The sequence below is a fragment of the Sphaeramia orbicularis genome, chromosome 14 (genome assembly GCF_902148855.1).
Source record: "Sphaeramia orbicularis chromosome 14, fSphaOr1.1, whole genome shotgun sequence".
In the NCBI taxonomy this organism is placed as follows: Eukaryota; Metazoa; Chordata; class Actinopteri; order Kurtiformes; family Apogonidae; genus Sphaeramia; species Sphaeramia orbicularis.
The window spans coordinates 19,092,147-19,103,340 of record NC_043970.1 but is presented as its reverse complement, the minus strand read 5'-3'; the positions used below and the strand labels follow the sequence as shown (position 1 = coordinate 19,103,340).

Here is an 11,194-nt window from a genome sequence, read left to right as displayed (position 1 = left end):
CACTGGTTTACAAAGGGGTTTACAGTGATTGCAGAGAAATTTTGCAAGAAATGTCTTATCTGTGCCGCTCATAACACGGCAAAGTCTTTCCCTTGTCGCTCAGCAGGTCATGACCAACCAAACCTCCCGTTTGACCATCTAATGATGGACTTCGTGGAACTGTCTCCAGCCGAGGGTAAAAAGTATTGTCTGGTGATGGTAGATATGTGGTCAAAATGGGTTGAATGTTTTCCAGCTAAACATGCAGACAGCTCCACAGTGGCTAAGGCTTGGGTCCCACTTTGTGAACGCAGCACTAACTGAGTTAGGCAATATGCTAGGTTTTGACCTCAAAACACACTGTGCATACCATCCACAATTAGGGGGGGCTGTTGAAAGAGAAAATAGCACCCTAAAATCAAAACTGGCTAAGTGCTGCGAGGAAACAGGGCTTAACTGGGTCAAGGCTCTACCTCTGGTTCTCATGCAAATGAGAATGAGACGTAGGAGTCGAAGTGGGCTGAGTCCGTTTGAGATTATGTTTGGGAGACCCCCATATACAGGTCTCCAGGCCCCTCAACCGAGCACCAACTTGACATCGTTGCTGGAGCATGACATGTTGTCTTATTGCAAAAAACTCTCCTCTGAACTGTCTCAAGTGCAGGTATTGGTGAGATCAGCGTTACCGGTTCCTGCAGAGGGGCCGCTTCACCCATTACAGCCGGGGGATTGGATCTTGGTCCGGGACTTCAGACAGAAGCACTGGAAGCAGCGCAGGCGGCGAGGCCCCTTCCAGGTGCTCCTGACAACGCACACAGGGGCCAAGGTTGCCGAACGTGCCACGTGACTCCACGCGACCCACTGTAAGCGGTTTCTGGGAGAACCGCCGACTGCTGCAGCTGAGGACGGGCCGGACCATCAATCGACAGCGTAGACCCCGGAGCTGGAGACCCTGCATCACGCACCCACACTCACAAGACTCACTGGTTGAAACCTAGCGGTGATAACGACCCCAGTGACGTCTCATACACACTATCCTTTGCCTGGTCGCTGGCGAGTGACTGAAGACTCCTGCCCCACACATACACTGATTCGACGACGATGGAGGTGATCAAAGGGTCAGCGGTCATCTTCATGTGTCTGTACATATGGTACCATGGCACATTCTGTCAGGTATCTGATCCTTCTTCAACGCATCACACTCCAGTCGCGCCCTGGTCTGTCGGAAGACAGCAAGGGACAGAAGAACCTCGGAGACGTCACGGACGTGACCTCCACATCATTGATCACCACAAATATAATGATAATACGTGGTGGCGGGTGACACGTGATCTGACACGGCGTGTCACTAACCAGTCATGCTATGTGTGCAGTTTGATGCCACACAGCTCACATGAAGGTACTCTGTTTGTTCCTTATCCGCTCCCGATCAATCACACTTTATTGACACTGATAAAGTGGACAGTGGGAGATTGGCCAAACATCACATCAATATACCCCTGGCTGGGGTGGAAACCCAACATGATCTTCAGAGACCCAAGAAATTTTTCCAGAGGCACTAATACTTCTATGGTACAGAAAAATGTTGTTTTTAGGCTCAGAAATCTCTAATCCTTTTTTCATTCCACAGCTGTGCTTCCATTCCCCAGTCACAGAACACACACGGTATCATCTGGGACACACATCAGGGTGTAACATTACTCTTAAGGTAGCCTGCGGGTTAGCAAATTGCGAAAATAGGACTGAAAAATTTACCTTTCCTACGACGGGGACATTCTCCCCTTCTCCATTTTTGGTCCTCTATAACATCACTGCATTGCTAGGTACACCATCCCCATTGACACTTTGATGCTAAAACTAATGTTACTACCACATATAATGCCACCGTAGCTCTCACCCCTTCTGATTATGGGTATGGCTGTCCCACAGATATGGTGTGGACGTGTGGTCAACACTCATATCTGTACCTCCCGGCACGGTGGGCAGGTACGTGTCATCTCTCTTATCTGATTCCTGCTGTTTCCAAATTGACCATTAGTCCATTAATGTCACCACCTCACACCCGTGTTAAACGGGACCGGATTTCAGGAGGCCATAGTTTGCGATCAGTATCATTCCCCTGTACGGCCCTGCCCGTTTAGCTTGGTATATAGAAGAACTTTCTGTTGAGTTGGAAAATCTCACTGCTTCAGTTGAACAAGGGTTTGATACTCTTACGAGTGAGATGAAGGCCTTCCACACAATCTCTTTACAGAATAGGGCAGCCTTAGATCTCCTGTTGGCCGAAAAGGGAGGTGTCTGTCACCTAATTGGTGTCATGATCTGTATCTGTGTGGCCCTCAGTTCCTCCCTCCCTGTCATGATCTGTACCTGTGTGGCCTCAGCTCCTCCCTCTCCTCATCTCCTCATCATCGGACTCACCTGCTGGCGCTGTGTGGCTGCAGCCAGTCACCTTCAAGCCTATTTAAGGCTTAGGTTTGCAGCCATGCAGCGCTGGTCCATTGTTCTCCTTATCCTCTCCATAACCCGGACATTTTTCCATATTCATCCACGGACTCTGACCCCAGGTTTTGTATGTTTTTTTGGACTCTGTTTTTGCTTTAGTTTTTTGTGTTAGGTTTTTCGTTGTCTGGTTTTCTTTTTTTTTATATTTTGTTAAATAAACTTGTTATTTTTTCTCTTCAGTACCGAGCATTTGAGTCCTCTCTTTTTCCCCCGTTGTGACAATTGGAGACCAGTGCTGTACTTACGTACCTGATATTACTGCCAACATGTCGGATGTCCACAACCAACTTGATCATCTTAGACATGAGGAAAACACTGCATATAGTACAACAGGCTGGGATTTTTGGGGTTGGTTGCTGTCTGGGGGATGGAGGGCTCTGTTGGTGAAAACTCAAACATCCACATTTAGGACACACCACCCATGTACATATTCCAAATGTCCATGCGCATTTAAGACATGGAATGCTTTAATTATACATCAAAGTAGAATGCATTCCACACAGGTTAGTCACTTTCAAAAAGAATTGACTTCTTTCAGCTGTCACTTATGTGCATGCAAGAATTTAGCTAACGAAAGGGAGTACTTTGTTCATATCAACACACATCTGAGGAGAAATGAAAATATTTCTTGCATGTTTGTTGGCTGTAGTTTTCAAACCAATGTTTATGGAACGTTTAAGTCTCATAAGAGTTGCAGACATACACCTCACACCCAAAGTGATTTTAGTCAAAGTCAAGTCAAAGTCATCTTTATTGTCAGTTCTGCCATGTACATTGTATACAGAGAGAACTGAAATTACTGGACTCTAAGGCCCCACAGTGCAAGTAAACATAAAGTGCAAATAACATAGAAGAGTCTAAAAGGTAAGCATAAAAGAGTGCAGTAGAGCGTAACAAAAGAACAACGATACCAAGTATTGTGAAAACAACTAAATTAGCATCACCACCATTGCATGATTCTTTTTCTGATTGCCAGGACGAGGAGTGCGTGGAAGAGGAAGTTTCTGAAACATCACTAGATTCACTCCACTGGCTCCCTATTTTATATAGTTTTCATTTCAAAATTCTGGTGCTAACTTTCTGGGCTCTACTTAATCATTTCTTGTTCGAGTTTAATATCGTTTTGTAGATAGTTAAATCAATCAAACTGTCAGCTAGGTCGGAGTGAAAGGAGCATCTCTTGTTTAAAAAGGCTGAAGTCTTACACCCACAACACACTGGGCCAAGGCAATCTAAGCAGAGAGGACACTGGTCCAGTCCTTGGAAAAGACGCCTACTTGGTACGATAAGGTTACTGAGCATTTTCTTAAAAAGAAACGGAGGGCCGAATGTATGTTTAAATAACTTGACCTTTTTTTTGGTTTTGTTTTGTTTTGTTTTGATGTAAGCCGACAATGAGCTTCCCCTGTCTGAAAGACGAGCAGCCGCCACTGATAGATAGACAGACAGACAGTCAGAAGTATAAAAATAGATCTGGGAAAAAAATCAGGATAAATAAAATGTCTGGTGCAAAGTAAACTGTTCATTATGAAGGAGGCACAAATGACATTACGATTATATATTTAAGTACATAGTGAAAATAAGCTTAGTTTTAAATAGGTTTAAATTTAACCAAACAAAAAAATCTAGATGCAGAATGAAGAATGCTGCATTATAACAATAATTGACTTTGTGTTTATCTGTTTTATGGTTTTATATAAAAGTTGTGATGTTTTGCAGTGGATTTGTTTCAATGTGTTTTAACTGATTTTTAACAGTGAAGGGCAAGTGAGACAGTGATGATGTCAGCAGAGAGAGAGAGAGAGAGAGAGAGAGAAAGGACAAACAGCAGCATCTCTCTCTCTCACACACACAAACACACACACACACACAGGAGGAGAAGAGGAGAGGAGAGGAGGAGGAGGAGCAGGACGACACAGAATACAGGAGAGAAGGAGAAGAGGAGACTGATGTCGCCGTCTGGGAGAGGGGCGAGAGACACTGACACAGACAGACATACAAAGAGAGAGAGAGGAGGAGGAGAGAAGGAGGAGAGGCAGTCGCCGTTAACGTCTCACATCTGGGCCTGAGAGTGTGAGTGTGTCGGGGATCAGCTGGTCGGAGGGCGGAGCCATGATGGGCAAGGATTACATGTTAGCCATCATCATTGTCAACTATGACGGTAAGACACACACAGACCCACTAACACTAACACATACATGTACAAACACTGGGCTGGGATGTTCCACAGGCACACTGTGTTCTGTTTGTCTGATTTCTACTTTAAAGAACAAATGTGAACATGACATTATGGTCTGGACAAGGCCAGATTAACCTCCAAGAAGGAGCAGGGCTGGACTCTGGATGAGTAAAGTGACCTTAACATGAACAACAACTAAAAAACACATAGACAGGCAACACAATAACGCATGTAAAAACACATTTAATAGCATATTTAACAGGTTATTGGCAGATTTAATTGTTTTAACAATATGAGAAATCCCAGATGTAATGACAAACATAAAAATTAAATATAACAACAGATTTGATGAGTTTATAAATGTAATGAGATCGCAGGCATAATGTCAGATTTCACATAAGATGTAAGGAATTAAAAAGATGTGCGACTGCAGAAACAACAGGTCAGAGAACAGATTTAATAATTTTATAAATGTGTGAGATTGCAGATATAATGTCAGATTAAACAACAGATTTAGCAAATTAAAAGATGTAAGACTGCCGACACAACAACAGGTTTAACACGTGACGATTGAAGATATAACATCAGGTTAAACACCACATTTAATTATTGTAAAAACATGAGGCAGAAATGAAAGAATGGAAGTCCTCTCTGTCACATTGCACTGTCATGTTGTTGCCTGTGAAATTGCTTCCAACAAAGGAAGTTAATTAAAAAAGAACAAACAAACAAACATGGGACAGAAGGTTTACATCAGATTTAACAACTGGTTTAACATAAGTGAACTTGAAGATATAACATCAAGATTTAATGTCAGATTTATTGATTTTAAACACATCAAGGGTTTCACATATAACAACACATCTCTATTTGCCTGATGCATTTTATTTCTATTTGTTGCAAAAATCTGCAATATGAGACGAGATACACAGGATAATTTTATGGTATCTCAATACACAGTTCATGAATTTAATACTGATTCCAAATTGGGACCAAAAGGAACCGCTTGGTAAAAATGATTAAATCAATAGCAGGCCTTATATCGCTTCTTGGAAGAGTGAATTTGAGCATGAGTGAACATTTCTGCATCTGATTGCATTGATTTGAGTTGGTAAATCAACCCATTCAGAGACACATTTATGCATGTGCGTTTTATCCGAGGGTTACTCAAACACAAGTGCTACTGCTGCACATTTCAGTTCATTAAAAATGAGACACAAGTGCATTTAGGAAAGTTAGCAGGCTCTCATTTGTTTGGTCTCTAATAAAACACCCACTCGCCTTTTACGAGCATTAATCTCCCAGGTCTGTGGGAATAGATGCACTAGATCAGTGGTTCCTAAACCTTTTCAGCCTTAGACTACAACAACTGATTTTGTGTCTCATCAGGGCCTAAAGTTACAAAGGTACACCATGACCTGAAATGAATCTACCGCCTTTAAAAATATAATTTAGAAAAAATACATCATTTGCTTCAAACAAGTAATCTGATTCACTACACTGTCAATATGTCTGTTACGATGTTTTTATTTTGTTACATTTTACATCATTTCCTCTTGCTTCATCTCATGACAATTGCATCATGTCTTTTTACATTTTTTGTGTTGTTACAGTGGAGACGATGACTATAAAACTTACTTACAAGAGCTAATTTTACTTTGTTATTGACAATATTTGTGATTATTGTTTTGGCAGTGGTAGAGCCTTTAAAAATGACATAAGTTTGTTACTTTTTTTGTGACACCAAATTGAAAATAAATAAATAAATAAATATATATACACACATATATATATATATACATATGTATATATATATATATATATATATATATATATATATATATATATATATATATATATATATATATATACACACACACATACACACACACACATATATATATATGTATGTATGTGTGTGTGTATATATATATATATATATATAAACTAGTTTGCGAACCATAGACATGACAGCTTTAGAGTGAGGACACAACTAAAGAAAACATGATTCATAATGTGGAAAGGATTATATTTGATGTAAATACTGTAGCTAATGTAAAGATTAGGCAAGAGTGTTCAGGATGTCCATTAGTCAAAATGACAGGAGTCAAACAAAGGGACTGGACTCTTTTCAAACATTACTCAAACATCTCCTGGACGTGTTGTTACCAGGGAATTATCTCTGTTGCCATCAGGCGTGTTAGATTTTACATATGAGTGTTTAGGGTGACAAAAAACCCTGATATAATGAAGACCATAATATAATCATGGTTATTTTTAATATATGTGATTACAATAATATATTGAAGGAAATAATTGATATTAAGTGAAAAAAGTTTAGCGTAATGTGAGGATAAAGCAATAATAATATTTCCAGACAAGATTTTGAAAATGAAGTTGTAATATTTCAACAAATAAAGTCAAAGAATTATGAGAATAAATACATACATAAATAAAATAAAGTAAGAAATATATATACACACACACACACACAGTATGTATGTATGTGTGTGTGTGTGTGTGTGTATGTATGTGTGTATATATATATGTATATATATATATATATATATATATATATATATATATATATATATGTGTGTGTGTGTGTTTCATTTATCATCATGATTTATGAATAGAACTTCATATAGATAATATTACTATTTTTACCTCAAATGATTATGAATTTATTCCAGGGATATTTATGACTTTTTTTCTCTAATCAGATTTCCTCCACCCTCAGAACATGTGGTATGTGAACTATATAGGCACAAGTCACTGTGGAAACAAAGACTGAATTTTAATGACTAATCTTCAGAGACATCATCTAATTTAATGAACCCAGGCAGCTGAAGCAGTGGTATTGTATATTTTTGTCCTTGACCTTTTGTCCTATGGATGGAACAGAATACAAGCATCAGTGTTTCATTTCATTTGATATCCACTGGTCATTTTTGTGTTGGTTAAGCTGCATTAACTCTCACAAATGCTCAGACTCAGTTTCCGGTCATATCATTGTCTCCCAGTCATCGGATCAGCACTTTGTGTCTCTGGAGGTTTATTAATTATTCAGCTCTTCTTCTATTTCTTCTACTGTGTCCTCAGCAGTTTGACCTCCGATTACTACCCCCCACTATGATCTACTCTGTGTGAATCAAATCAAGAACACGACTAATAAACAACATGCTATATGACAAATTAAAGCTGCAAACAGTGATGATCAGACACTAATATATAAGGGCCTGTAGGTGTCTTCAAAACTGGCCTCATTTTAGATGTTGTACAAAGGAGATGAATATTACTTCCTGTAACAACTGTACAACAGCATTTTGGGGCAATATTTTATTTCAAGACGTTTATGACTTGAAGAGGTTTCATGTCTGGACTTGATACATTGGCTCAGTAAATTTGGCGCATGTAGTGGAAAACATTTGTATAATAGTATAATTAGTGGAAGAACTGTAGCATCACCCATTAGTTTCTGAAGTGCTGTTTTGATGCCAGTCAGTTATGAGCTGGCCATCATCATGTTGGCTTTTTGGAGCAGGAAGTGACCATATTTGGAGAGGAGTGGAGCAACAGGAGTGCAAGAGTGAGCTAATGCCAACTTATAGTGTGCTTGTACTGGTCATTCTTACAACATTAATTGTGTTTTGTGTTTTACTTATAAGCAAGAGAGGCTCAAATTCAGTAAGAAAAAAAATCCCCATAAATGCCTCACACTGGACCTTTTTCTTATGTGAATTACATGTGTGGTCAGAATCTATGGGGAGCAGCCATTGTCAGCTGTAAGTGGCGTACCAGCGTTGATTCTGGATGATGGAGTGCGAGTAAACAAGCATCAATCAGTAAGCAAGATTGAGTGGAAAACGTGTTTGCATTTGTGGTTTGTGTAGCAGTGGCCGATAATGTGTCATCTTAGACTGGTGTCTGCTGCACAGGCTCAGTGACCAGTCCATCACAGCCCAGGTAATCGGACAAAACAATAACTCTGCGTCACTACCGGTGCTGGAACAGCCCACGAAGGAGGAAACATGTCTGACTGACAGAGCAGTGACTTAGTACTCACATGTACTTGACAACAACCTATGATGTAATTTACCTGACAGAACCACTAGTATTATATATGATATTATCTTGTAAACTATAAGAAAAATATTGATACTCTTTGTTCTTTTTGCAGCAACACAGAGAAAACAATGTCATTTATTTTGGGATTGCACCTACTCACATGTATTTTGGATTGATTTAAATAATTTTGTAAACACCAAAATTGACCCTTCATGTAAATTGAACTTTCAACATGTTTAATTTGGCCTTTCACAAATTGATAAAACAAATCCAGAAAAAAGACAAATTATCAACCTTTTAGTAATATTTTCCAAATTTCACATTCATTGCACTAAATTTGCACACCAGTATCCTAATATTATTGTTTTTAAAGCACTTTTTTCCAGTTATTTAGATAATTGGAGAACATTATAAACTCTAAAGCAAGTAAAATAAAAAGACTGTCTCACGTATATAATCTTATTTAATTTATATAATTTCTGTTTTTATACCTCAAGCTTTTTTATTTATTTATTTATTTATTTATTTTAAATTTCTTTTTTTTTTTTATTACTTACATTTGTATCTATGTATGGAAAATGTAAAATATTTTGTGAACTGTGACTTTTTTTAATTCTGCTTTGATGTAATATTGTATATACATACTGTTCAATTGTTCATTATTTAAAAAAATATATAGATATATAGATAGATATAGATATAGATATGATCTTTTGAAATAGCTAATAATGAAAATTCACTACAGGTACCTTTTAATGCCTCTTACTTACTCTTTAAAATGTAGTATTTATTTACCTTTATTTAACCAGAAAGTGCCAGATCAGAAATGTCCTGTGTAGTGGCCTTACAAAATCAACACATACAAGATATACAAATGAACAATGGAACAGAATAACAGCTATTCAAGTATAATAGCCTCTTAAGAAAAACAATGATATTCCTCCCTCACTACATTCTTTATGACTCTCTTAAAATTCTGAAAGGATTTGAATGTTTTTAGTTTAGAACGATTCCATGAGCTTGGTGCATGGTAGGAAAACACTGTTTTGCCAAGGTCTGTCCAAACCCAGGGAACATTCAACAACAATGACATTGAAAAATGGTAAACTTCATCAAGTATTGTGTAGCAAAGTCTCCAAATAACATTAATGTGACGAAAGTGAAAAAATATTGACTTACTATTTTTAGAGATATAAAGGGGCTGCTAAATGTGTGCCACAACACCATTCAAGAAAAATTTACCACTTTTGTAACTTTTTGCATCACAAGGGGCTTTAGATGAAAAAAGATGACATTGTTGGAGAAGTTTATTATAGTACAACAGGTAAAAATGAAAAAATGGGGCAAAAAAAATCGCATAATTTAAAATTTGTGTATTTCCTGTTGGATTTTAAAGTATGACTCCCACAGATTTTTGGTGCATTTGGACCTGATGCATTAGTATGTTTAAGTCAAACCTCATGTTTGGGGTTAATTTAGAAATGATCCATTTCTGGCAAAACACTAAAATATCTAGTGTCATCACACCAAAACGATGAACATATTGGTAACATTTCATCACAAAGGTCTCTAGATAAAGCTGTCTAAGTTCGAGGTTTATTGGGGTCATTTGATTGGAGGCGTTTGTTAATAATGTCACTATTCATTCATTTTACAACTATGTCAGAGAATCATTAAACATCATTTTTGTGACATTGTGGGTCCCTCATAATTGTTATTAATTTGTCAAAAGATAATAGTAATGATAATCGTTAAAGTTGTAGTTCTGACCACAAAACAATTGCGCTGTATGAGAGAAAGAACACAAAGCCTGGACATCCTCACGTGTGTTACTTTTATCTAATGGCTCCAGTTTCCAAAGTATGATGGGAACTGTGGTTACAGAACAAACACTGAACACATGCTGTTCTTCTGGTGAATGTAGTGTTGTCCTCTGCTATTTGTGGATTTCTGTAAAGGTTTGTGTCCTGTGTGACCACCTGAAGCCCAAAGTCACCTTGGACTGGAATAAAACTGCAGAATCAGACAGAACTGGCAGGTTTTTAAATCAGTATTTCAGATTATTATGACCAGCACAAATTCAGCCGGGCTAAATTTAGACAAATGATTGACACTTTCTGACCAGTCATTTTGTCTCTCATCATGTCTGACTGTCACTTGATCAAAATCTAGAGGACGTCGCTTTTTAACTAACAACTCATCTGCTACATCCTCTCCTCTAGTACAATATTACCTGTATTAATAGTTGCCAAGTACTATTTGTGGCTTCAGCATGCTTCTTCTCCATGGCAACACCAGCTATGGCTCATGGGTACTGTAGTATTTAAACAAGTAAAGAACTCTGAGATTAGGAAGTTAATTTATGAGCTCAGTTAAAAATCATGACAAATGTGCAAATACTAAGAGATACAATTGCAAGTAAAACGACAGGATTAGAGACATAAAAAGGGAATAAAACTTGTA

At 38.1% G+C, this 11,194-nt stretch overlaps 1 protein-coding gene across 2 annotated transcripts in view; it reads left to right on the top strand.

Annotated features, from left to right (window-relative positions):
- Positions 1 to 4,325: 4,325 nt before the first annotated feature.
- The window catches only part of apbb3 (amyloid beta (A4) precursor protein-binding, family B, member 3), a 20,918-nt gene continuing 14,049 nt past the window's right edge, over positions 4,326 to 11,194 (top strand). For both annotated transcript variants that reach the window (XM_030154254.1, XM_030154252.1), the window contains exon 1: positions 4,326 to 4,645. In XM_030154254.1, coding sequence (XP_030010114.1) covers positions 4,597 to 4,645 — 49 coding nt within the window. In that variant the 5' untranslated portion in view covers positions 4,326 to 4,596. The remainder of the gene's footprint in view (positions 4,646 to 11,194) is intronic.